This window comes from Balaenoptera physalus (assembly GCF_965194825.1).
Source record: "Balaenoptera physalus genome assembly, chromosome: 15".
Classification (NCBI taxonomy): domain Eukaryota; kingdom Metazoa; phylum Chordata; class Mammalia; order Artiodactyla; family Balaenopteridae; genus Balaenoptera; species Balaenoptera physalus.
The window spans coordinates 13,885,374-13,912,869 of record NC_138894.1 but is presented as its reverse complement, the minus strand read 5'-3'; the positions used below and the strand labels follow the sequence as shown (position 1 = coordinate 13,912,869).

The window sequence follows — 27,496 nt, the reverse complement described above, 5'->3', positions numbered from 1 at the left end:
GAATGATATTTCAGTTAGAAATTTAAATGTTGGAAGTTGGAGGGGAGGGGACAACCTCTACCCCTAACTGGGTGAGCAGGGAGCTCTTCTGGAGACCTGAGGAAGACCAGTGTCTCATAAATCCCAGGGCAATCTTTCTGCAACGCTCGGTTCTCACGCGGAGCCCTCTCTCTCCCTCCCCCCAGCGGACCGAGGCTTTCGCACAAACTGCTCGGCTAGACCATCCCGGGTTCTCCCAGACGCCCGGCCCACGATGCACTCGATGACAGATGGGGGGGATCTCACGCTTCTCTCTGAAAACTGAACCCCAGCTCCAGCCTCGCTCCAAGCCCCCAGGCCGAGCATTCCGGTGGAATGTGGCGAGCCCAGGTCCTCCGGCCTTGGCGTGGCCTCCCCTGCAAGCGGGACAGCGGAGGGGCGGGAGGGACACTGACCTGGGAAGCCCGCGGTTCGGGGCAGGCGAGGAAAAGCAGCAGGAGGAAGAGCGCGCGGGGACAGTTGGGCACCATCTTGCCAATCGGAACCTTTCTGCTTGGGAAGGGGAAATAACTTTGTCTGCCTTCCCTGCCGAGGTTGTCCCAAGCCGATGCCGCAGCCGCCCCTGCGGGGAGCGGGGCTCCGCGCGGCCCCGAGCGGCTCGGGCAGGGAGGGAGGCGGGAGCCCCGGAGCGCAGCCGGGCCCGCCGCGCTCGGGAGGCGCAGTCCCGGGTCCAGGTGCGCCGCGCGCCGACCTGCAGCCGCAGCGGCCAGGAGCGTCCGCAGCCGCCCGCACGAGACAATCGCTGCGAGGCGGGGAGGCGCCAGCCCCTTGGCCAAGGCCGAGGAGGAGGGGCTGCCCGGCTAGGAATGCGCCTGGGAGCGCGCCCAACCCGCGCGGCTCCCCGAGGAGGCCGGGCGCGACGCCGAGGACGAGCGCGGGCATCCTCAGCGCCCTCGCGGGGGAGGCGGCCGAGGCGGCGCGCACGTGCGTGCGGGAGCCCGGGAGCCCACCCCGCGCCGGGCCGCTGCTGACCCGCCCCTTTCCCGGCTGGAGACACTGAGGCGGACATCACCCAGCCGAAAGTGGAGCTTCAAACCCAGGTGTGTCCAACTTCAGAGCTCACGTGAGGACATCTTCCTCCGCGGCCTTCGGAAGACAGGACTAGAATGGCCAGGAGATGGGCTTCATGAACTTAGACCCAGTTCTCCACCCGAGTAGACTAGTGTCTTTTTCAACAATGCTCTCGGGGTACAAGAACACACACGCACGGTGACTCAGAATCGACAGCCCTCCTCATTTGCTGTCCTCCACTCCCCAAACGGAAGGAGAAACTCAGTTTGGTCTGGAGGCCGGGTTATGGGAACACTGGATGCTTTGCTGAGGTCGGGTGGGAAATGCCGCTGGGAAGGGCAGACATGAGCAGTCTCAGTCGTTGCATCCAGGGGCTGTGGGAGGAACCAGATGGCCTCAGCCCCAAGCTCCTGGAAAACATTATTTAAGTTCTTACTGGAAGAATGTTTTCAGAAGGCAACACTGCAGATGTCATGGTGCACACCAAGTCTGGCCAAGCCTCAAATCTATTTTTCCTTTTCCGAATTTCACTTAGCAGAGCCCACTCAGAGTTCAAGGCACAGAGCTCAGAAGACTGCAGCCTCAGAGCAGGAACTGTTTTCCTTTGGAAAGGAAAGTTGGGGTCTCCTGGAAAGCGTGGCGCCTGGTGCAGCCTGGCCACCTGGGCAGGAGTTACCCAGGAAATCCTGCTGGGTTGCCCCCTCCACCTTCCTGCCAGAGGAAGGAGAGCAGGTCTGGTACTCTTATCTGCATTCCTGGGGAGATGGCCCTCCAGGTGGAGGGCGCTGGGCAGCAGTGACCTGAGCCCGGGCGGCCTGTGGAAATAGAGGTTTTCTGCCTTTGCTGTCTGTGCCAAAGCCCAGCGTCCCCCTCTCTGTCTGCACTCTCCCCACCCCTACCCCCAAGGAAGGATTCCTTCTGGTCACCGTGGCTGTGTTTATTTTGTATTTTATCCTACCTTGTGTTTACATGGCAGCCCCCAAAGCCAAGGCTTCTCAGCCGTGTTCCGGCTGTGCGCTGGAACCAGACATATGTGCACAAGACCTGTTCTCCTCTTGAGCCCTCTGAATGGATTCATAAAGCTGGAAGGCACTCCTGGTTTCACCAGTGAAGAAAGTGAAGCCGGGAATGGCTGAGTGACTTGCCCATGGTTTGCAAACCCAAAGGTCTCCAGAGCAGGGCTGGTTCCAGCACAGGCTACCTTCTCCCACATTTTACTTAAATAATGCAATCATAGGATTTCAGGAATTTTATTTACAGGAACAGAGTTTTTCCTGTTTTGTTTGTTTGTTTGTTTGTTTTCTTCTTCTTCCCTTCTTCTTCTTCTTTTACTTTTCAAGCATTTCTAAGTTTCAACACAGATTTTTTTTTTCCTATTAACAATTTCCATTTGTTTCCCTTGTCCTATGGCTGACTTCTGTCTAGTGCTCTGGCATCTGCTCTGAATTAACCTTCTAAGGTCCCACTGCCCAGCAGTACTGTCCCTTCTCTCTCTGTCCTCAACTGCCCTTGACCTGTGGTCATCAAGGCACACCCTCCACAGCCAGACTTGCCAAGGCTGCGAAGAGCAGACAGACCGTGAGAATAAGCCAAGTGCCCTCTATTCAGGGCTCCGAAAACTAACCTTTGACTTAATAAGATGGACCTACCTCGATATTGTTTCTTCTGTTTCCTCTATATTTCGTTTTCAAGAGACTATTCTGGAATGTCAGGGGATGAAGGGGGTCTAGATGTCTAAAGAAAATATTGTTAAAGCCTTTTGGCGGAATCAGTTGCCATCTCCTGGGCTCAGTGCTGTCTCTCTGACACACTCACATTCCCTGCGTAAAGTGGGAATACAAAATGGGGGAGGAAGTTATGCTGTAGAAATCTGTTTAAGACCCGATCAGAAGCAGCACCCAGTCTAAATCAACCATTCCAGAGCGGTTTCCTGGGACCCTCACAGTGACTGACACGTCGCTTTTTCTCTTCCGGGTTTCTCGGGCTTCTCTGTGGCTGAATCTTGTCTGTCATCTCATTCTGAGCTGCTTCTCCCTCTTTGTCTCCTTCACTCACCTCTATCTGTGATTCTAAGTGTTATCGACCCCCACTAAGCACCTGCAAAGGGGCCCAGGAACAAAGCCCAGCGTGTGAGCCTGACCCAGGATAACGGGGTAGGATCAGGGGGAGGATGGTCTAGGAGGAGTGCAGTGACTTAGTCCAATTTACTCTTTACACAAATATTTATCAGGTGCCAGCTCCGAGCACGGCCCTTTTGTGAGGGGCTACGGGATGCTTTCACGCTCAATCTCGAGCCCCTGCCAACAAAATCGTGCACTCCTGTGTTGAACTTTGAAGACTGTCCGCTTCTGTATGATGTCATGACAGCTAGAAGAGACTTTCCTCCCTACAAAACCGTTTCCAATTTTATAAAATGAAATTCTGTAGGAAAACAGATTCAATTGTGCCGTGATTAAAGACCAAACACCAGTTGACGTCTGCCAAAAGGGGGAAATGCTGCAAATCCATGAATGCCGTTCCACAGTGAAGTCCAAGTGCCTGCGGGAGGGGCAGAGTATGGATGCAGCCAAGGACACACAGCCCTTGAAATCAGACACACTTGGGCCGGATCTTACCCACTACATGTTGCCAGTGTGACCTTGCAACTCTCTGAAGCTTTGCAGGTCTCAGTTTCCTCAACTATGTATGGAAACAGCATTTATCTGAAGAATTATTAAGGGGTTTCAAAATGATGAATATAAAGTGCCTAACACAGTGCCTAGCGTAGAGTGGTGCTTAGTTAAAGAGTCGTTGCCTAAACTGACTCATGGTCCTCCACACGGGGACAACATAGGAAGGGAACCAACATTTCCTTAGCACCTGTTGTATGCCAGGCCCTCTGTTGAGCGTTTCATGAATGTCCTCATTTATTCCCTCACAACCCAGCAAAATAGGTCCTATTATTATTCCCATTTTGCAGACTGGGAAACTGAGGCTTAGAATGCTTGATCACCCAAGATCAACATCAGGTTAGTAATCGGGAGAAACAGAATTTACACTTGGGTGTGTCCGATCCCGAGGAGCAGGCTTTCTGCTGCATTAGAAACTAAACACAAGAATTTGCTCATTGTTCTCCTCGGCCGATGTTTGATATCTTCTAAGGCAGATATATCAAAATTAGCTTCAGGAGTAATTTTTCAGGGATACATTTTTACTGCAAACTGAGATTACACCTATACAATTAGGCCTGATTACAATAACCTCCAAGGAATTGTTGAAATTAATTCCTGGGTCTAGAATTTCATACGTAATATTGTTCAAAACAGGATGGCTTTGCCAGATGACTCTATTTGTCCCTCCGGATGCACTCTGCACCCGTTCCCACCCTGCCCTCTGCCTCGATGCCAACCTGTAGGGATTGCATCAGCACCCTTGGGTGCTCTGTCCTCTGGCTGTGTGTAGCAGGTGGAGGCGCTCAGTGGGAGGTCCTGAGCTTGACTCAAGCTGGCTGTGTCCCTCGATAGAAGATCACTGCTCCTTTCAAGGCGATCTGTTCCCCATCCCTCTCTTTCCCTGGGATTCCAGCAGCCCCTCTCCCTCTCATCCTCCTGGGTCCAGAGATAGGAAGAGCACCTGCATTAGAAGCCCTGGGATAGGGCACTCCCCTGGTTGGCGTTCGTACATCCTGCTCATATCCTGTAAATAAATCATCTGCAAATTATACTAACTTGAGCAAGCCATCTCTCGGCTTTTGACTGATGGAGTGACCATTGGCAATAAGTTGAAAATATTTTTTCTCCCCAGAATTGTGGCTCTAACAGGAAATGAGGTGACATATACACATGATCAAGCTTGTGCACACACACTCTCTGGGCGAGGCACTAAGAGGTTACTGACAATCTTTCCCCTTAGTAATACAATATTATTTTTGTCTAAGGTTGTAATATACCCAGTTAAAAATACCCCTATACCACCTCTTCAGACTCCCTAAATGCAGACTCCCTTGGCTGCGTGACCCAGTTCTGACTGATGAGATATAAGTGAGGTCTGGTGAGTGGGGCTTCCAGGAAAGCCACTTTCTTGATAAATAGAAACAGACTCAACTGGTGTGTGTCCTTCTTCCTCTTGCCTGGAGCATGGGCCCAATGCCTGGAGGTGCAGCAGCCACCCCATGACCATGAGGACCAGATGGAAGTTTAGAAAGAGAAAAGGCATATGTTCATAGTAGCAGTATTCTCAATAGCCAAGACATGGACACAACCTAAATGTCCATCGACAGATGAATGGATAAAGAAGATGTGGTACATATATACAATGGAATACTACTCAGCCATAAAAAAATAAAATAATGCTATTTGCAGCAACATGGATGGACCTAGAGATTATCATACTAAGTGACGTAAGTCAGAAGGAGAAAGACAAATACCATATAGTATCACTTATATGTGGAATCTAAAACATGACGTAAATGAACTTATTTACAAAACAGAAACACAGTCATAGACATAGAGAACAGACTTGTGGTTGCCAAGGGGGGTGGGGTGGGGGAGGGATGGATTGGGAGTTTGCCATTAGCAGATGCAACTATTGTATAGAGAATATATAAACAACAAGGATAAACAACAAGGTCCTACTGTATAGCACAGAGAACTATATTCAACATCCTGTGATAAACCATAATGAAAAAGAATATATATATATGGACTTCCCTGGTGGTGCAGTGGATAAGAATCTGCCTGCCAGTGCAGGGGATACAGGTTCAATCCCTGGGCCAGGAAGATCCCACATGCCGCGGAGCAACTAAGCCCATGAGCCACAACTACTGAGCCCACGTGCCACAACTACTGAAGCCCACGCGCCTAGAGCCCGTGCTCTGCAACAAGAGAAGCCACCGCAATGAGAAGCCCATGCACCACAATGAAGAGTAGCCCCCGCTTGCCACAAATAGAGAAAGTCCGCGCACAGCAACGAAGACCCAACACAGCCAACAAAAAAAAAAAAAAAAAAGAATATATATATAAAACTGAATCACTTTGCTGTACACCAGAAATTAACACAACATTGTAAATCAAGTATACTTCAATAAAATAAATTAAAAAAAAGAAGAAGAAAGAAAGAAAGAGAGAAGGCAGAGGGAGATTGCTTCCTTAATGATTTCTTTGAGACATGCCAGTCCTGGGCCTCTTACTTCCAGATGTCTTGTTTGCTAAGAAACATAAATCCCTGTTTGGTTAAGCCACTGGTAGCTGGATTTCTGTTTCATGCAGTGGAACCCAAATCTATGAGTCCATTGGGATATAAATGATATAAATATATATATAAATTTATTTTTATTTTATTTTTTTATTATTTATATGATATATATATAAATATATAAATGATTAAATAAATAAAAGGCTGGGGGGGGACAACAACTCTTCCTTACAGAAAAATTATGATCAGTAAAAGTAGAAAAAATGTAAAAAATAGAAAAGTCACCTTTAGAACACTACAGTAATAATTGCTGCAGGTAAGATCCACCAATGAATGCTAAAATTAGTGGGTAAATATTTAAGTGGAAACAGGAGTTTTGCATAGCTTCAAAGTATCTACCCCCAAATATTTACAAATATTAGAAAGGGAAAAATTTAAATTTACAGTGGATCAATGAGGCATATCAACATCAATATCATGTACCCTCTGACCTGAGGCACAGAGAAAGGTGCATCACTTCTGTGACATTCTTGCCCAAAATGCATAGCATCAATCCAATCATGAGAAAAAAGTGAGATAAACCCAAATTGAGAGACATACTACAAAATACCTAACTGGTATTATCAGGCAATGAAAGATCTGGAAGACAAGGAACTGCCCCAGATAAGAGGTGCCTAAGAAGACATAGTAAATGCAGTGTGGGATCCTGGAGTGGGTTCTAGAACGGAATATGGACATTAGTGGAAAAACTGATGAAATATGCATAAATGCTGTGCTTTAGTTAATGGTATTGTATCAAGGTTTCATTCACAGCTTTGACAAGTGTTCTGTGGTTATATGTTAACAAAGGGGGAGGCTGGATGAAAGGTGTAAGGGAACTGGACTAATTCTGCAACTTTTCTGTAAATCTAAAATTACCTCAAAAAGATAAAGAAGCATGTCTGTATGTTATAAAATTTGATTTTTAAATTTCATCTTATATCAATTATGGTAAATTAGAATATTCAAGGACTTTTCTCATTTTATCTAATTTTTCAAATTTATTAGCATAAATTATTGGTATTATTCCCTTATTATCTTTTAAAAATCTATTGGATATGTAGTGAGAGCCCCTCTTTTATTCCTGATATTGGTAATCAGGGTTCTCTCTCTCTCTTTTCTTTTTTTTTTTTTTTTTATAAATTTATTTATTTTATTTATTTATTTTTGGCTGCGTTGGGTCTTCATTGCTGCATGCGGGCTTTCTCTAGTTGTGGCGAGCGGGGGCTACTCCTCGTTTCGGTGCATGGGCTGCTCATTGCGGTGGCTTCTCTTGTTGCAGAGCACAGGCTCTAGGCACGTGGGCTTCAGTAGTTGTGGCACGTGGGCTCAGTAGTTGTGGCTTGCGGGCTCTAGAGCGCAGGCTCAGTAGTTGTGGCGCACGGGCCTAGTTGCTCTGCGGCATGTGGGATCTTCCTGGACCAGGGCTCGAACCCGTGTCCCCTGCATTGGCAGGCGGACTCCCAACCACTGTGCCACCAGGGAAGCCCATCGATCTCTTTTTTTTTTTTTTTTTTTTTTTTAGCTAGTATAGGTAGACATTCATTGATTTTGTTTATCTTTTCAAAGAACAAATTTTAGCTTTGTTAACTTTATTGTTTGTTTAAATTTCATGGGTTTTGGATTTTTTAAAAAATTGAAGTATAGGGGACATCCCTGGCAGCGTAGTGGATAAGACTCCACGGTCCCAATGCAGGGTGCCCAGGTTCAATCCCTGGTCAGGGAACTAGATCCCACACACATGCCGCAACTAAGAGTTCACATGCCACAACTAAGGAGCCCGCCTGCTGCAACTAAGACCCAGCGCAACCAAAAAAAAAAAAAAATCCTTTAAAAAAAAGTTTGAAATATAGCTGATTTACAATATTAGTTTCAGGTGTACGACAGTGATTCATTATTTTTACAGATTATATTCCATTTTAAATTATTATAAAATAATGACTATATTTCCCTGTGGTGTACACTATATCCTTGTTGCTTATTTGTTTTATAATTAAGAGTTTGTATCTCTTAATCCCCTACCTCTATCTTGCCCTTGTCTCCTTCCCTCTCCCCACTGATAACCACTTGTTTGTTCTCTATATCTGTGAGCCCATTTTTGTTTTGTTATATTCTTTCATTTGTTTTATTTTCTGGATTCCACCTGTGAGTGATAACAGAGTATTTCTCTTTCTTTGGCTTGATATTACACTAAACATAATACCTTCTAGGTCCATCCATGTTGTTGCAAATGGCAGAATTTCATTTTTTATGGCTGAGTAGTATTCCATTGTATACATGTACCACATCTTCTTTATCCATTCATCTGTTGATGGACACTTAGGTTGCTTCCGTATCTTGGCTATTGTAAATAATGCTGCTGTGAGCATTGGAGTGCATGTATCTTTTTGGATTATTGTTTTCATTTTCTTCCAATATATATCCAGGAATGGAATAGCTGGATAATATGGCAGTTCCATTTTTAGTTTTTTGAGGAGCCTCAGTACTATTTTCCATAGTGGCTGCACCAATTTACATTCCCAGCAACAGTGCACTAGGGTTCCCTTTTCTTCACATCCTCACCAGCATTTTTTATTTGTGGTATTTTTGATGATAGCCATTCTGACAGGTTATCATTCTGACAAAGATATCTCATTGTGGTTTTGATTTGCATTTCTCTGATGATTAGTGATGTTGAGCATCTTTTCATGTGCCTGTTGGCCATCTGCATGTCTTCTTTGGAAAAGTGTCTGTTCTGGTCTTCTCCCCATTTTTACTCAGGTTTTTTTTTTTTTCTTTTTTTTGGTATTGAGATGTATGAGCTGTTTATATATTCTGGATATGAACCCCTTATTGGTCATATCATTTGCAAATATTTTCTCCCATTCAGTATGTTGTCTTTTCGTTTTGTTGATGGTTTCCTTTGCTGTGCAAAAGCTTTTAAGTTTAATTAGGCCCCATTTGTTTATTTTTGCCTTCAGAGACTGATCCAAAAAAAATATTGTTACTATTTATGCCAAAGAGTGTTCTGCCTGTGTTCTCTTCTAGGAGTTTTATGGTTTCAGGTCTTAACTTAGGTCTTTAATCCATTCTGCCCCCCTGCAGTATTGGGAATGTAGACCCTTAATTGTGAAGGCTACTGCTGAGCTGGGGAACAGAGTATGGTAGTAGGACAAATTAGAACACCACCAAGCTTGATGTTCTTACTGAAATTCAGGAATTTTTCTTGAATAAATGTTCCCTAGGTTGCTGCAAGACAGGTCAATTTCCAGAGTTCTAAAAAGGTTAATTCTGAAAGTTTTCATGAGGATTTCCATTGTTTTTATGATAAATTTTCAGAGGTCCTTAGTCCCCATTTTCTCTGATGTCACCCCACATTATGTTTTTTTTTTTTTTTTTTTTTAATTTATTTATTTATTTTGGCTGTGTTGGGTCTTCGGTTCATGCGAGGGCTTTCTCTAGTTGCGGCAAGCGGGGGCCACTCTTCATCGCGGTGCGGGGACCGCTCTTCATCGCGGTGCGCGGGCCTTTCACTATCGCGGCCCCTCCCATTGCGGGGCACAGGCTCCAGACGCGCAGGCTCAGTAGTTGTGGCTCACGGGCCCAGCCGCTCCGCGGCATGTGGGATCTTCCCAGACCAGGGCTCGAACCCGTGTCCCCTGCATTAGCAGGCAGATCCTCAACCACAGCGCCACCAGGGAAGCCCCCACATTATGTTTTTAAGCAGGCAGTTTACATGGTTGGACTCTAGCCAAACTTTGTCTCTTACGTTAGCAGAAATCTTAGTTTCATTTTTTTAGCCTTAGATGGATGTATGGAGTCTGTACCAGCATAAATGCGTAGCTGAGGGCAAGCCAGTGATTTGGGAGGTTTATACACAGAATACGGTTCTTACTTTCTTTGGTTCTCTCTTTCAGTAATTCTTTCACTTTCCAGCTGTTGTGGCTCTTCTAATTTCTGTCTTCCAGCTCAAGTAAAATTCAGGTTTTATATCTGGGTTTAATCTCCACTTGGCACAAACTGTGGCCTGCCCTGAGTGTAAAAGCCATAAAAATGGGAAATGCACCCAGTACAATTCCCTCCATTCAATTGTTGAGTACCTTCCAGTGTCTCCCTGTTTCTGTCTCTCTCTGATGTCTTCAAAGTAGCTGTTATTTAAATTTTATCTAGAGTTGTTGTCTGCGGGTAAGGTTGGTTCAATAGAAGGTAATTCTCCATTATCAGAACTTGAAATCCACAAATACATTTTATAATAATAAATCCATTATTTAAAAAGCAATTTCTTAGTGAAAAGGCCAGCTTGTTCATTCCCCACTTAATTTTCTTTTTTTAAAAAAGAAAGGGGACTTCCCTGGCAGTCCAGTGCAGTGGAAGTCTCCGCGCTTCCACTGTAAGGGGCGTGGGTTTGATCCCTGGTCAGGGAACAAAGATCTTGCATGCCACGCAGTACGGCCAAAAAAATAAAAATAAAAGAGAAATTGAAAAAACAAAAAGGAAGATAAAATTTAGAATAGAATATTTTATTATCAGTATGTTCAGTAGCATTAAAAATAAAATAGACACTGTCTTTAACTCTCTGGAGTCTACTATGCCTCAAGGAAATGTCCACTTATCAAATTAAGAACCAGAGAATCAGAATTATGACTCTTTATGTAGAGACAAGAATTTGGTGGCTAGAGTGAAAGACAACACAGTAATATAAAATGACGTAGCAAGGGATAACCAAATCATAGAAAGTATATTTCAAGTTTTGATGTGCAGTTCAACCTGCCTGTGGCACCTCCCTCCCTCTGACCCTGAGGACCCAGAGTTGAGAAAAGCAATCTAGGAGACACGCCCCACTCTGGCCTGAGGGACCTGGGGCCAAGGAAGCTTTCCTGGTTCCTTATTTTCTCATCTGTATAATGAGCTCAGAGGCCCCTTGGAGCTTTCAAGTTCTAATTCTGAGAGAGACTGGAAATATACCAAAAGGAAAAGTTTTTTTTTTTTTTAATTTATTTTTGGCTGCATGGGGTCTTCGTTGCTGCGCTTGGGCTTTTCTCTAGTTGCGGCGAGCTGGGGCCACTCTTCGTTGCCGAGCACGGGCTTCTCATTGCGGTGGCTTCTCTTGTTGCGGAGCACGGGCTCTAGGCTTGTGGACTCAGTAGTTGTGGCTCACGGGCTCTAGGGCGCAGGCTCAGTAGTTGTGGCTCACTGGCTTAGTTGCTCTGTGGCATGTGGGATCTTCCCGGACCGGGGCTCGAACCCGTGTCCCCTGCATTGGCAGGCGGATTCTTAACCACTACGCCACCAGGGAGACCTGAAAAGTTTACCTGAAAAGTCTTTTTTTTTTTTTTTTTTTTAACCAGGATGGTGGTACTCTTTGTGTACATTTAAAAATTTTTACAAAATTTTATCCCTAAATTGGCATTTGGTAAGTAAAAGTAAATGAATAAAATTTTTGAAGGCAAGAATTAGAGGCCAAAAATAGAGATTAGCCCTCTTCAGAGACATTACTTTGGCACCATCTGCTGGATAGTGTTTAAAAGCATTCCTGTACATAAACTTGCACTGCAGCTTCTTCTTATTTCCCAAATGATTCAAAGGAAATGTTTTCAAAATTATTTACATCCGAATTCAGTACCATACCAGCTTATGTTAGTAGGAATTTAGCTGTCAATCCACTATTACTGAAGGGACATAGGACATGCCTTGGGTAACTTAATTTTTTTTTTTTAATTTAGTTGCTGATTCTTTTATTCAGTATTAATGTATGTCCACCACGTGCCAAAAAGTGGTGTCACATGATTTTGGCAGAGACCATTGTTGCTCATGGAATACCACAACTCTTCCATATTTCCCAGGGGTGCCCCCTTCCCTTGAAGGTCAGGTGAGAGGGAAATGAGCCTTTGTGCTTTGGAACACCAAAAATTCTGTGTGCTTCCTTCATCCCTCATTTCTCTGCCAGAGAGACTCAGAACCTGTATCAGTTTTCTATTGCTGCTGTAACAAGTTATCACAAACTGGTGTCTGAAACAATTCAAACTTATTATCTTACAGTTCTGGAGGTCAGAAGTCCAATATGAGTCTCCCTGAGCTAAAATCAAGGCGTGAGCAGGGCTGAGTTCCTTCTGGAGGTCCCCGGGAAGAATCTGTTTCCTTGAGTTTTCCAGCTCCTTGAGGACACCTGCATCCCTTGGCTCATGGCCCCTTCCTCCATCTTCAAAGCCAACCATGGTGGCTCAAGGGCTTTTCATAACGCATCTGACTCATGTCCTGTAGTCACATCTCTCTCTGAGTCAGTTGGGAAATATTCTCTTTTTTTTTTTAATTGGAGTATAATTCATTTACAATGTTGTGTTTGTTTCTGCTGTACAATGAAGTGAATCAGCTATATGTATACATATATCCCCTCCCTTTTGGACCTCCCTCCCACCCATCTAGGTTGTCACAGAGCACCGAGCTGAGCTTCCTGTGCTTTATAGCATGTTCCTGCTAGCTAGCTATTTTATGCATGGTACATATATACAATGGAATATTACTCAGCCATAAAAAGGAATGAAATTGGGTCATTTGTAGAGATGTGGATGGACCTAGAGTCTGTCATACAGAGTGAAGTAAGCGAGAAAGAGAAAAACAAATATCGTATATTAACACATATATGTGGAATCTAGAAAAATGGTACAGATGAACCTATTTGCAGGGCAGGAATAGAAAGGCAGACATAGGGAACGGACATGTGGACACAGGGAGGGAAGGGGAAGGTGGGACGAATTGGGAGATTAGGATTGACATACATACACTACCATGGGTAACTTCATTTTAATACACGTGAAGAAACCTTAGAATGTGTTTGAATTTCGTATGGAGTTTGTTTCAACTGAGTCTCAGTAGCATCTACAACAATCACTGTTTTTTTTTTTTTTTTAACTGCTGCATTTTTTTTATACTAACCTTAGCTGTCTTGGGAAGGCCTGTACACCAGGCACTTTATTTGTTGCTGCACACGGGCTTTCTCTAGTTGTGGCGAGTGCGGGCTACTCTTCGTTGCGGTGCACGGGCTTCTCACTGTGGTGGCTTCTCTTGTTGCGGAGCACAGGCTCTAGGCACACGGGCTTCAGTAGTTGTGGCACGTGCGCTCAGTAGTTGTGGCTTGTGGGCTCTAGAGCGCAGGCTCAGTAGTTGTGGCGCACGGGCTTAGTTGATCCAGAGGCATGTGGGATCTTCCCAGACCAGGGCTTGAACCTGTGTCCCCTGCATTGGCAGGCGGATTCTTAACCACTGCGCCACCAGGGAAGTCTGCACCAGGCACTTTAGATACAATATCTTAATCCTCTAACAGGCAATCACATGTTTGTTAAATGAAATTTCCCTTCTCCCCAGGACTTTGAGGACAACCCTTCAAGGACGCTTCTCAGCCATAGCTGGTATTGTCCAGTTTTGTCACTTGTCAGGAGGGTGACCTTGGGTAAGTTATTTAACCATCCTCAGTTTCTTATCTGTAAACTGGCTATACCTCCCTCATTGTCTACTATGAGACCACAATGGATGACAAAGCCTGGCACTCTCCAGCACTCCCAACACTCCCTGAATTGTCATCAGTCACGACAACAGACCCTGCTTTTCCTCTGGGACTACCCATCCTGACCACCCCCCAAGGCTGGGAGAATTCCCATGAAGAAAATCCTCCACGTCCCAGCTACTTGGGGCCAGATGGATTTTATTGATTAACGGACTCAGCTGTGATCTGAGAACACACTTGTTTCTAAAGTTTCTGATATCATACAGCCTAGTTACGGCCCTTTTAACATATTTACTTCTCAAAATGTTGACCTTAGAAAACTGGAAAAACACAGAAAGGCTTGGAAGTCTCCCCTAGGCCAGTGCCCCCAAATAACCTGTGGCGGAAGCCTTCATTGTCCACCAAAATCCATCCTCTCCTTTCACAGTTAGAATAGCAGGCAGGGATACGGCTCGCATCGTTTCCCAGTCCAGTTGGCAGTTTGGTGTGGCCACGTGACTGAGTTTTGCTAATGGAATAGGCTAAGCGGTGACGGGTACCACTTCTAGGTCTAGCCCCGCAAAATCCCCAGGCTGGAGCAACTCTCCCCTTCTGCTGGCTGGATGCAGATGACAGGCCCCAGGAGGCGGTGGGCCCACAAGATGAAAATAAACCTTGGGCCCCTGAGGGACTGTGTGAGGAGGGTTGCCCTGCTCACCTCTACACCTATCCTAGCACAGTTACAAGGTCAAGAAATAAATTTTGTCTTCACCTACTGAAATGTGATTGAATTATTATTTATTATTAATTACAGCCTAGCTGAACCTGAACATTCATCCTGAGTGCCACTGTGATGTGTTTTCACTCAGTCCTTTCCCTACTTTGTGTTTACATAGATGAGTTCACATATGAGACTTTGTATTATATTTCTTACAAGTACGTTTCTATGTTATCATATATTCTTCATAATTTAATGGTTGCAGAGTATTCCATAAAGTAGCTGGTAAACCATAATTCACTTAACCATTCTACTGTTGATATTTAGTTTGCTTCTTGTTTTTTCTCTACTTTAAATAATGCTATAATAAACATTTTTGTGCAGAAGCCTGATTCTATATTTTGAATCATTTTTAAAAACGTAAGCAGAACTGGTATTATTCAAAGGTTATGAACTGGTATTATTCAAAGGTTATGAAAAGGTTGAACTTCTTTTCACAAAGACTGAATCAGTTACATTACCATCACTAATGATGTGCTCATTCCATCAGACATTAAAAAGCAAAAGGATTTTTACAAACACTTAACAGCATAAACATATCAACTTGATTTTTTAAAATTTCCCCTTTTATTTTGCATTTCTTTGATCACTACTGAGATTGAACGCTTCATGTTTGTTAATTAGCTGTACCTCGTCTTTTGAGAATTCTGTTTATGTCCTGCCATCTACTGGAGTCTACACTTCCTGTAGATCTAAATAATCTTAGAACTCATAAATCCTATCAAGAATGGATCATCCAAAATTTCAGAAAGCATTTTATTGTCAGAACAAATATTAAGGCACAAAAATACATCTGTTTTTTCAAACAAAAATCTTTGAAATAGTTTTGTCCTATATTCAGAGCAGCTTCTTCCAAATTATACAATAATTTAACCTTTTAAATAAAAATATATAACTTCTTAAGCCCCTTTCTTCCCAAATACATGTTTTCCTAGTTCTAAAGAAGTTTCTTATTGAGCTCCTGTGTTATAAATGTACATTTCCTTAAATCTAGTTTTGTCACGTATATACATTCGCTATGTAATTTAGTACTTTAACCAACATGTTACACTTCTTTCTTATAAGGCATGGTGTTTTGTATTGCTTATCGCATGCTGTTGATCATACAAAGACACAAGTACCAAAACTAGGGACTTATAAATCTAGCATAATACGTCTCATAAACCAGTCCTGTATGGCCTAGTGCAATAGACTCAAATCCCTTTTGAAAAAAGGATATAAAAATCAACCTTTTATACTTTCATGTACACGTATGTCTTTTATACTTTCAGTCTTCACATTACAGTAGTGCAAATATAATATACTGCAGTAGAGGGGGAAAGTCAGTACTCTCTACAGGATATGTGAAAGATTTTAAATATTATTTTCTTTACAGGAAAAGTAAAAAGTATGGGAGCATCTTATCTCTTGGGCTTAAAAAATTCACATATTCATCTATTTTTCCTTACTTTTTGAAATAAACTAACTTAAAGCTCCACTAAAGCAGATACTAATCTAACTCAAATCATGAAAATTCCCTTTTAAGCAGATTTCATACATCACATAAACCTAACATGAATTGCATAATAAAAACACTTAAGCATGTTGCCTAGGAAAACATAAAACTGGACTCTTATTCTCAGATCCCCGCATTAATAGGGAAACCCATCTTGATGGCATCCTAAGAATAAAGTGATGTGATAGCCTCAAAGACCCTGATGCCCAGTTTCTGGAAACTTTGTGCAGAAGCGGGGATGACGAATTGTACGGTGGCTGTGAGTGTGACTTCTCCCTGGGGTCCTTCATCAGAACTACGGCTACAGCCCCAGGGAGCCCCTCCTGCGCACACGAGGGGGCCAAGAAGGCCCTCAGTAGGAATACTCGATTCAGCTCACGAGTCACCAACAAACACAACTGCCACTGAAGGTGACAGACCCAGTATACGCCCCTTGAAAAACATTTCTGATGAGGTTATCAGGAGAAAATACTGCTTTCTGTGACGAGGAGAAAAGTCTGCATTTCGGTGTGCACCTGAGCCGCACCGGCAGCATCATTTTTCTTGCCAGCTGCAGACAGAAGTGTTTTTATAAACACTATCAAGGTTATGTGAGAAGCATTTTCCCTTATTACTACTCAGTTACCATCAACTCCCCACTCGCACTCCACGACATCTGCAGCTGGAAACCCAGGATTCTACATTTCAAAATTCAACTAGAGCCCTATGAGTTGGGGATCAATCTGCTTCAAAATCTGGGGACTGGTATTAGATACAAATGTTCGGAACAAGAAGGCACTGGTCACCTCCAGCTCTGAAACAACTGGGCTGAGGGTAAAATACACCAAAACCACAATGGACATAAATGCTGGGAAAGATGGTAGGTGGGAGCCCATTATTGTGGCAGAAACGGAAACAAGGAAGGGAACCCACACTGTTAGATGTTCTTTTCTTGGGAAGGATGTCCCAAACCTTTCTCAGTACAGCATGGTCAATATTCACTATTGAAAATAAATTTGCAAGTATCTTTCAAGAGGCATTACTACTAGAAAGCTTTTTTACTACCTCCTATGAAATGAGTAAATGAGAAACCAATTCAAAACGCAGGCTTTTGAAAGAAATCATTTTGTTTTGTGGCTTCACAATGAAAAAAACCAGTGAAAGGTTATGATTTAAGTGCTTGTACTGGTTAAGACTTTAATGCTTAATCAAAAACTCTGAAGTCATCCTCAACTCACAAGGTTAGAGCTCCTTCAAAGAAAGACATATAGGATTCTAACTTTAATTCCTATTCTAAATGTTCACTAGGCTGTATCTTTGGTCAGGAGAGCAGCAAAACATTCACCATTTCCATCATACTATATTCAACTGCTTTTCAAGTTTAGAACGTTCTGCATTAAAAAAAATTTTTTTTTTAAATTTCAAATTACACATTACATATATAATGTAACAAAATAATGTATAAAACATGGTTTAAGGTTAAAAAATTAGTTACAAGATTAATAGTGATGTACTATGCAGTTAAATATATATTTTATTATGAAACCAAATATGCTAGGATTACATAGAAGGTTCTAGTTTCCTCAAGGTTCACTGGTAATGAGCCTCTCAGCTCGCCAGGGAGGAAGTGCTCTGGTGGAGCCATGTGGCCAGGGGACCCCATGTGCCCCAGGCATTCAGCAGCAGCACACAGATATCTGGCCTGAGGGAGGGGACAGTGGCAGAGCAGATCTTTGGAAGTGACCTCTCTCCATGTACTGTGCTCCCCTGAGCTCAGACAGAGAAGACCAATGCTATGATCTGATGTGCGTGGTGATAATTACACACAAGGGCTTTGTGCAGATGTGCATACACACAGGTACACACACACACACACACACACACACACAGCAAACCTAACCATATAAACATCCTTATGTTCCAACGTTAATCAAGTTTTACTTCTTATCAAATTGCTTCAGCATGAAAATCAAAGAGAATTATTACTGCATCTAGTAACTATAAACCCAAGAGATGGAGACACTGCTTTACCACACCTCAGAAGGATCACATCACCTGAATCAAACAAAGGTCACTGGAAGAACAGTAGGAGTGTTGATGTAAAAAAGTTGTTTTAAATTGTCATATTTCCCAGGAAAAAAAAAGAGAACCCAAATCCACACGCCTGCCACCCATCAGCAAAGGGCATTTGGGCACCTATCTTTATTATAATACTTCTCTCAGGTCATTGCCAAGTCTAGGCAATTTAATGGACATTAAACTGGCATTCAAGAGTCAGCTTAATAAGGGTTGCAGAACCCTCCCACCATCTGAATTCTTAATTTTAGTACATGGATTTCCAAGATCATGCAATAAAAACTTATTGTACTATATCAAAACAAAGTTCTCTTTTAGTCTTGAGGAAGTCCTTCACTGTTATGTAGGCTTCATTTATGTGGGTTCCAATCACATTATTTTTTCTGAAGAGAACATTTTTTCTGCCATTTCAGATCTGGTCATAATTTCCTTTAAAAAAAAAAAGGGAAGATATTCATCAAAATGTTGATGCTCCTTCCAGGTCCTAACACAATTCTCTATAGCGCCTCTACGAAGTAGTCACAATTTTGTGGGGTACACGCCACGATATACACAGAAATATTAGATACGGAAAATAAAAACCATATAATCCAGACTTCTAGTAATGGAGTATAATCAATTATCTGTTAAGTTCAGAAAACTTTAACATTTCTAATTCAGAATCACCAGTGTGAGGCAGGGACAGAGCTAAAATGGATTTCTTAGGCATAGAGCTCATCTAGGGATTTGCCTGACTTTACCAGTTTAGGTATTTTTGAAATTACAAATCAATTATTTATCAAATGAATACTACAAATGCCCTTTTAAAAGTAATTCCATGGTATATCTTTCCGTAGAGTTATAAATCCTGGAGTTCAACGGTTTTGTAGCAAGGTGCATATATACGGCAGGCTCAAAACTTCCCATCCCGCTATGGCCAAATCCCCACGCTGATGCCAGCCTTCTCCCTGACCTTTCAGTGAACACAGCTGTAGCTTCTCTCATATTCTACAGCCACCACGTAAATTACTCCTTAGCTACCACTCATTTCCCGCTACTCTTTCTCTGTATAAACTGGTGGACCCCACGTCCATCCTTTAATCCTTACACCTTACACTTCAGACTTCTTCCTGGCCTGGGCCACCCTGCAGTGTCCAGATGATCTATAACTAATTTTTTTCCCCAAAAAAACCTTCCTAAATTCACATCATCTATTCAAATGTCCTACTTAATAAATGTAACTCAGTTAGAAACTCTATTTAATACCCCAGGAAAATATCTACAAATCTAAGAGATTGATTTAGACAAACTGCCATCTTGAAGTCTTCTAAACTCATATCTTAAGATGTTAGAAAACCATAGACTCAAAACCTCATAAAATAATTCTTCCCTCTTTTTACACCAATAAGCATTTATCTTGCTCCTGTTTTAAATGAGGATCCAGCTCCTTAAAACTTTACCCACAACTCAGTGCAGTCTTTCAATCTGCTCAATTTGTAATCATTTTAAAAAGTAACTTTCAGAGCTTCTTTTGAAATACATTTCTACTTTGTGAAAATAATAGCTCCAAGACATAAGCAAAAATATATTTTACCTCATCTGAATCCACTAATACTGGAAGAGCTCTGAAATAAAAGAAATAAAAAAGTTGACAATGTTATTAAAAGGCCAGTGTATCTACAAAGCTGAATATAAGCATATCCCATGATCCACCAAGTCTCACTCCTGGAAGACAAAGTCAACAGAAATGAATACCTAGTGCTGCCAACAGACATGGAGAAGAATATTCATAGCAGTGTTGTTCTTAACAGGCTCCAAATAGGTAAACTGGAATACTATAGAGCCCCCAAAAGAGGTATGAACTATTGAGGGATCAAATTTTAAAAACTGACCCAAGTAATCTACAGTTACAGACATCAGTACAGCAGTAGCTTTGGGAGAGTGGGGTCATGATTTGGGAGGAAAACAAGAAGACGGTTTTTAGGGTATTAGTGACGTTCCAGTTTTTGATCTGGGTATCTGGGCGCAGGTTACAAGAGTGTGCTTATATTAAAAATTTACTGAGTTGTATACTTATTTAGAATTTGTGCACTTTCCAGAATGGGTGCTATACTTCAAAAATTTCAGCTAAAAAATTAACTGAAATATGAAAATAATTATAACTTCAAAATGGAAACAGCAAAAATCAGCAATTGTAGAGGCTAATATGTTGGAAGAACATCAGGACTAAACCATGATGAATGAATAATTCCAAACACAATGGGCATCCAATTATATCTTTGTTTTTTAAGCCCCTGGTTATTTTTTACATTGAATAGTTGGACAAATACCTTGACTAGTGATGTGCTATCTAATTTGAAAACCCACATGTCATGTACTTTTGTGAGAACTTAAGAGGGATGAATAGGCTTGACTGTAGTCATCATTTCACTACGTACATGTATATCAAATTATTATGTTGTACATCTTAAATAAACACAAATTTAATTAAAAGATATACCTATCTTTAAAAAGATGGATGAGTAAACATATTATGAAAGGTGGTATTTATGGTATCAAGTATTTGTTTAATCCTATGTCATTGTTACCATTGACTGGACACAAACCAGTGAAGGATACTGAAGAGAGAAAAAAGTTATGCAACAGAACCTTTGCTCGGGAAAGACTATATGGATAAAAAGACAAATGTAGGGCTTCCCTGGTGGCGCAGTGGTTGAGAATCCGCCTGCCAATGCAGGGGACACGGGTTCGAGCCCTGGTCCGGGAAGATCCCACATGCCGCAGAGCAACTAAGCCCGTGGGCCACAACTACTGAGCCTGCACGTCTGGAGCCTGTGCTCCGCAACAAGAGAGGCCGCGACAGTGAGAGGCCCGCGCACCGCGATGAAGAGTGGCCCCCGCGTGCCGCAACTAGAGAAAGCCCTCGCGCAGAAACGAAGACCAAACACAGCCAAAAATAATAAATAAATTAAAAAAAAAAAAAAAGACAAATGTAGAGCTTCGATGTGCAATGGAGTGCTGAGAGGGAGAGCCCAAAGGAAGGGTCTGCATGCCAAGGTCACAACATGAAAGTCACATCAACGCACAATCCAGAGGATGCCACTAACAGTGCAGCCCACGGTGGAGACAGAAGAGAGAGAAGTCGGGGCCTCGCTAGACGTGAGGAAGGAGCCAACTCTTATGGCTTGGAATACTACTACTAAGGGAAATCCAGACTGCTTTAGGGAAAGATGATCCAGAACCTTGGGGGCCCAGAAGACAGCCCATTGAGTGCTTAGCACCTCGTTTAGAGATGAACACTGCAATCTCCAAAATGGTTCCTTTTGTGAGGTAAACGACTATTTAAAACTTATTAAGATGGACTCAGTGCATTGAAGAGGAAGGAGAACTATGCTAAGCTGATCTTTTTGGTTTATCAGAGATACAGAAAAGCCATAATGAATACCAGATGAATATCACATAACACACTAGATCATATGGTTATTCATGATCTATTTAGATTGTCCTGTGACTTGCAAAATTTTTGGTCCATTTCTATTGATGTATAAAAAAGTGTTTACCTGTATATGAAGTCCAGTTTCTAAACTTGCCACATAAATTGCACATGAATTTTGGGTAGCATTGTGCTAAACTTCTTGTGTTAAAAGTTTTCAGAATGGACACACAGGTTCCTAAGAACCTAAAATGCTGCAAGCTATCTTGGATTATACAATTCTACTCATTTCACATAAATGGTTCATGAGAACATAAAAGAAGACATTTTGCTCTTTTATATTCCAGAGGAATTTTTGTAATCAGGCAGACATTCTACTTACAGAAAGAAACTGTAGAGAGTAATGACTCTCTAAGACATAAGAACTGCCCAGGAGCCTTATTGCTTTCCACCAGGAAGTGATGGCATAGTATGGGGTTAGTCTACTTAGGTGATTTCCTTCTAAAGTACTCAGTAGTGAATTTCCAAATCTGGAAGATAACGGTTGCCACCTAATCTGAATCTCTCCACACACCCTTGCTCAAAATTCCATGAAGTCCCTAAGGATTGCAAACAAAACCACACACAACTCACAGTCTTCAGCATAACCAGGAGAACACAGCAAACCTGAAATTATATGTAAACAGAGAAATAAATGCCAATACCAAGAAATTCCCTGCCACTGCAAGCTCATGAGTACTGAGAGTGGGGAAAGAGAGGTTTGAGAGACTCTGTGAAAGAGTAGAGGGGAAGGAGGATTTAGACAAAGTATAGACAAACCTCTTCAAGAAAAATCAAGTTCCAAAATACTGACTAAAGGCCAGTGACTTGGTAGTTCACAGTATCTGCTACAGGGAAGGGGCTTAAATTGAGTGGAACCAAAAGTAGCAGCCTTGAACAATCATGGTTTTCAGGGGAGAATCAGATACATGGAGGAGTGGTACCCTCAGAGCTATGGCAGTACCATGAATAAAAAGAAGGAAGTAAAAGGGGAAAATTAAAGATCTTATAGAAATAAAAGAAAAATAAGACACCACCAACCTCCCTCTCTCCATACCGCCATCCCATCGACATTTTCCATAAATAAAACTATAATTTATGCAACTGATGGAAGAAAGCACTCAAACTAAGAACTCTCACTACCAAATGCCTAGGAATAGGAAAAACAAACAAAACCAATTCCATATAATGGTGCAGGACGAAAAAAAGAAGGAAAATGAAAATCAAAATGTTTTACAGTAGAAGAAATCTACAGCTATAACACAACACTCCAAATTAGATGAAATAACTTAAAAAGAATATTTGGTGACATTAAAAACTACAATAAGAAATTTTAAAACCAAGAGCAAAAATGGATAAAAACTAAAGAGGAAGAAATTCAAAGAGTCCATTAAACTCTGGAAAAAAAAAAAAAAAAAGACAAAATCATCCCAGCAATGAAGAAAAAAATTACAAGGCACCCAAGGCAGAACAAATTTAAATTAAAATTTATTATGTGGCAAGAAAACTACTAAGAAAATGAAAATGATATAAAGAAAGAAGTAAAAAGGATTACAGAGAAACTAGTAAAAAAAATGGAAGATAGCAGGTAAAGGTGGAAAGAAATCAGATGATTCCTCCCACAGAAACATTTATAAACCCTGGACAAAAATATTAAAAATAAGTAGTTAAAGGCACTGGAAAATGACCAAAGGGAGTGGGGATATGAATCCAAGTAGCTCAACAAATTCCAAGAATACTCAAAAAGGAAACCATACCTAGGCACATCATACACACACTGTGGAAAGCCAAATGTAAAGAAAAAAATCTGAAAAGCGGCAAAAAATAAATGACTCGGTACACACATGAGGACAATACAACTAAAAACTGACTTCTCTTCAAAACAATAGAAACCAGAAGATATTGGAGGGATGTGTTGGAAGAGCTCAAACAAAAGTCAATCAAGATTTTTATATCCAGCAAAACCATCCTTTGAACAGGAGGGCAAACAAATACATTTCACATAAATAAAATCGAAAGTATTAGTTTCTAGCAGACCCATACTGTAAGAAACACTGAAGAAAGACCTACAGGAGAAGGTGATAACTCAGACATAAAGGAAGGAAAAAAAAATAATAAATGCATGTAAAGGATATTTATACACCTATTTTCCTTTTATGACTATTAAAAGAAAAAAGTATAATAGTGTACTATTAGTTTCATAATGTAAAGGCAGTTCTTACCTCACATGAATCTGATATGTGTGAATTTCAGTTACCACAGTTTAATTAAACAACACCAGTCCCTCAACAAGACAGTTCAAATTTCAGTTACTCAAAAGCACAGCCACTAAGAGATCTAAAATCAAAAAGGTGAACAACTACAAATGCTGGCAAGGATGTGGAGAAATCAGAAACCTCATACATTATTGATAGGATTATAAAATGGTTCAGCTCTTGGAAAACTGCTTGGCACTTCCTCAAGACATTCAACATACAGTTACCATATGATCTAGCAATTCTAGGTATATACCCAAGAGAAAAGAAAAACCCAAGAGAAGGAGACAGTACTGAAGGCAGCCAAAAACAAAACAAAACAAAACCCACATAACATATGAAGGGACAGAGAAGAAGTACAGTGGACTTCTTTCTAAAACTATGAAAGCTGGAAAACATTCAAGTGACAATCTTTGAAGTGCTGAAAGAAAAAAGAGTCAACTAGGAATTCTATACCCCGCAAAAACAGCTTCCCAAACAGCCAAAACAAAGACTTTTTCAGACAAATAAAACCTGACAGACTTATTACCAACATACTTGCACGACCAGAAACATAAAGGAAATTCTTCAGGCAAATGTAACATCATACTAGACAGAAACTGTCTAAAAAGGAAGTAAATGGGAGCAGGGAAAGGAACAAACAACATGTGAAAACATCATATTTGGCTATCCTGTTGTCTACTGTGGAAACAGCTATCTGGAATTCGTGTGTCATATAGGACACTGATAAAGAAGAACCTGAATAGCTCCAAGTTCCCAGAGGGGCTTCCTCTGCACTCTAGTTTTCCTATGCTCATGTTTTTCCTCCAAAAGCTTCCCCACCGTACATGGCATCGTGGTTACACGTGTTTAAAAAAAAAAGTTTGATCCCTTCCATATTATAAAGTTAAAACAAAATGATTCTGATCCTGATAAACTTACATAAGAAAATGTTGGAGTTGGTTATAGGGCAGGAGTATTAATAGAGTTGTTGTACAGTGAAAAAGGAAGGAGAAAGACAGACCAAGGCAGGGCTGTGTTTTCTTTGCATTTTGATATGACGTTAATCAGTCATACACTAGTGATGGGGGCCTATAAAAACATACAGAGGCGAGAGTTTTGAAAAGCACATAACAAAGCATGAAAATTATCCCTTTATACTACAGCCTAAATTTTAGATTCAAACTTTAGCAGAGGATATTTACACATCTGTGAATGAAGAGGGAATATTTTCCTCCACCCACTTCAAATCTTCATCCTGTAGAAATAAATATTTACATATTAGCTTTTGCTTAATAATGCCTGAAAGCAGAATTTTTAAATAGAATGTATATATAATTTAAGCATTTAAATTCAAATGCATGACATTCTTTTAACTTCTACATAGCCTAAGAAGTTGACACTTATGCCACACGAAAATTGTGCCAGTATTTTCTTAAACAGTCAAACGAACACTTGGATTTTGGATTTTTGTACTTCTTTGGTTTTGGTAAGATGCACAGGTGTTATATTTTTGTCTTGAAAAACCATAGTAAAAATACAAAGAATTGATTTATAAGATAGAAAACAGCATGAATATTGATTTGTATTAATTTTTTGCTTCCAGCATTCAGTATGCCTCCTAATCTGTTCACTTTATCATGAGTTTATAATTTTTCAACAGAAGAAGATGATGGTACAGATATTCTAACTTTACAAAAGCCTATTTATTTCAGTCACTTGTGTTTAATGCTCATGTTTCTGTAGGAGAAAAGAAAAGCAGGTCAATTGGGGTATCTAAATTTTTTTTTCAACAGAAACTTGCTTATAGTTATCTTGCTGGGAGTAAGAAAAATAAAAGGTATATTGAATATTTTGGTTTATAATGTAAAATAAATCAAAATGGCTATACGGAATCCTCTGGTTCTAGCATTAATTATATCTTGTTTACTTACAGAGAGAGAGAAAGCAACTGAGCCAGTACTAATAGGAACCCCAATTCTTTGAGTGACTCTTGGGTAGAAATGAGTCAATCAAGGAGAGACAAGGTCCCTGACTTCTGATCAAGAGCTGACTACACGGGACTTCCCTGGTGGCGCAGTGGTTAAGAATCTGCCTGCCAATGCAGGGAACATGGGTTCGAGTCCTGGTCCGGGAAGATCCCACATGCCTCAGAGCAACTAAGCCCGTGAGCCACAACTACAGAGCCTGTGCTCTAGGGCCCGTGAGCCACAACTACTGAACCCATGTGCCACAACTACTGAAGCCCGCGTGCCTAGAGCCCATGCTCTGCAACAAGAGAAGCCACTGCAATGAGAAGCCCGCGCACCACAATGAAGAGTAGCCCCTGCTCACCACAACTAGAGAAAGCCTGCGTGCAGCAACGAAGACCAAACGCAGCCAAAAATAATTTAATTAATTAATTAAAAAATAAAATAAAATAATTATCTAAAAAAAAAAGAGCTGACTACACAATTTAGAGAAATGAAAACATTTTCCCTTGCTATATGTGCGCATACTGAGCTTTAAAATAAACTGAAACATATCCCTAAAATAAGAGGAAAATCTCTTAGCAAGCTGAAAGTTTAATAATTCTAACACCAGATAATTAAAACTGTGGAACTTTTTAAAGTTTAGTTAAATTACCATAAAACTACTCAAAGAACACATTTTAAAGAATTATTAATTACCAAAAATAAGGATTAGAGAATTTACCAAATCCAACAAATGAAACTGTTTCATACACCATCCATCCTGTCAGAACTTAGGTGCGTACATAAATTTTTACACCTTATTAACCACAACATATGTAACTGTAAGAAAGCCAAATATAAAACTGTATGATAGGCATTTCCATTTTGTTTAATTACTTTCATAATTACCACTTTTATGCATAAATAATATGCATAAAATATTTAAAAACTCATCTCTACCCAATATTTTACTGTTTTATTCAAGTTTACATGGTTTAAAAGTCCCTTTCCAACAGACAACAAATGTTATCTGAAATGGCTTCAAAAATCACATAAAAGTGCTGAAAAATTAACACAAACTTTCACTACAATGAAGCTTCTCAATCTTTAATGTGCATGCGAATCATCTACGGAATTCTGTTAAAAAGCAGATTTAGATTCAGTAGATCTGGTGTAGGCCTGAAATTCTGTGTTTCTAACAAGTTCCCAGGTGAGGTTTCTGCCACTGGTCCAATGACAGCACATGAAAAGTGAGGGTTTACAGCAGTACAGTTGGCAGACTTAACTAGCATCACTACTTGGTAACATTTATTTTCATACAGAAAAACCTAAAAAAGTGTTCTCCTGAAGGTCAATGAATGTGACACTCATATAGATTTCTAAAGTATTAAAGACTGAGACTCTATTAAATATATACTATACTCACAAAATTATCAGAAGTAGCAGGTTTAGCTGTTCCATTGGAAACCGTTTTTGAGACTCTTAATTTTACTCCTTCAGCTGTAATGAGAAACATTATAGAAATTCATAAAATTATAAAATAATAATATTTTCTTTTGTAGCTTCACATTTAATAACCCTATAAAGAGAGTTAATAGTGGAAGCTTTGGGCTGGGTGCTGGCTTTAATATACCATTTGGGAATGTAGGAGGGACAGAAAAAGTTAAAAACGTCGTAACTGATTACAAAAACAACCAGGCTCTCAAGTTGCTAGTCTGAATTCCAGTTTTAGAGGCGTTTAAATAAACAAGCAAACATACATACATATATGCACACAGTAGATAGTTTCAGTACATTTTAAAGTTCATGGA

The 27,496-nt window shown here is 41.0% G+C and overlaps 3 protein-coding genes and 1 long non-coding RNA gene across 6 annotated transcripts in view; 1 reads left to right on the top strand and 3 right to left on the bottom strand.

The window, feature by feature from the left end:
* The window catches only part of FBLN7 (fibulin 7), a 61,008-nt gene extending 60,193 nt beyond the window's left edge, over positions 1 to 815 (bottom strand). The window contains exon 1 of the mRNA XM_082426863.1: positions 435 to 815. Within this exon, the coding sequence (XP_082282989.1) occupies positions 435 to 509 (75 nt within the window). The 5' untranslated portion in view covers positions 510 to 815. The remainder of the gene's footprint in view (positions 1 to 434) is intronic.
* The window catches only part of ZC3H8 (zinc finger CCCH-type containing 8), a 201,721-nt gene that overhangs the window by 93,714 nt on the left and 80,511 nt on the right, over positions 1 to 27,496 (top strand). The gene's annotated exons all lie outside the window — the stretch shown is intronic.
* On the bottom strand, positions 9,201 to 14,902 carry LOC309643845. Its single transcript, XR_014254100.1, has 2 exons — positions 9,936 to 14,902; positions 9,201 to 9,601 (listed from the first exon to the last, which is right to left on the bottom strand). It is a non-coding gene; the product is annotated as an uncharacterized lncRNA (long non-coding RNA).
* Positions 15,241 to 27,496, bottom strand: part of TMEM87B (transmembrane protein 87B) — a 51,111-nt gene continuing 38,855 nt past the window's right edge. For all 3 annotated transcript variants that reach the window (XM_082426835.1, XM_082426833.1, XM_082426834.1), the window contains 4 exons: positions 27,112 to 27,185; positions 24,939 to 24,991; positions 19,622 to 19,652; positions 15,241 to 18,477 (listed from right to left, as the gene is read on the bottom strand). In XM_082426835.1, coding sequence (XP_082282961.1) covers positions 18,418 to 18,477; positions 19,622 to 19,652; positions 24,939 to 24,991; positions 27,112 to 27,185 — 218 coding nt within the window. In that variant the 3' untranslated portion in view covers positions 15,241 to 18,417. The remainder of the gene's footprint in view (positions 18,478 to 19,621; positions 19,653 to 24,938; positions 24,992 to 27,111; positions 27,186 to 27,496) is intronic.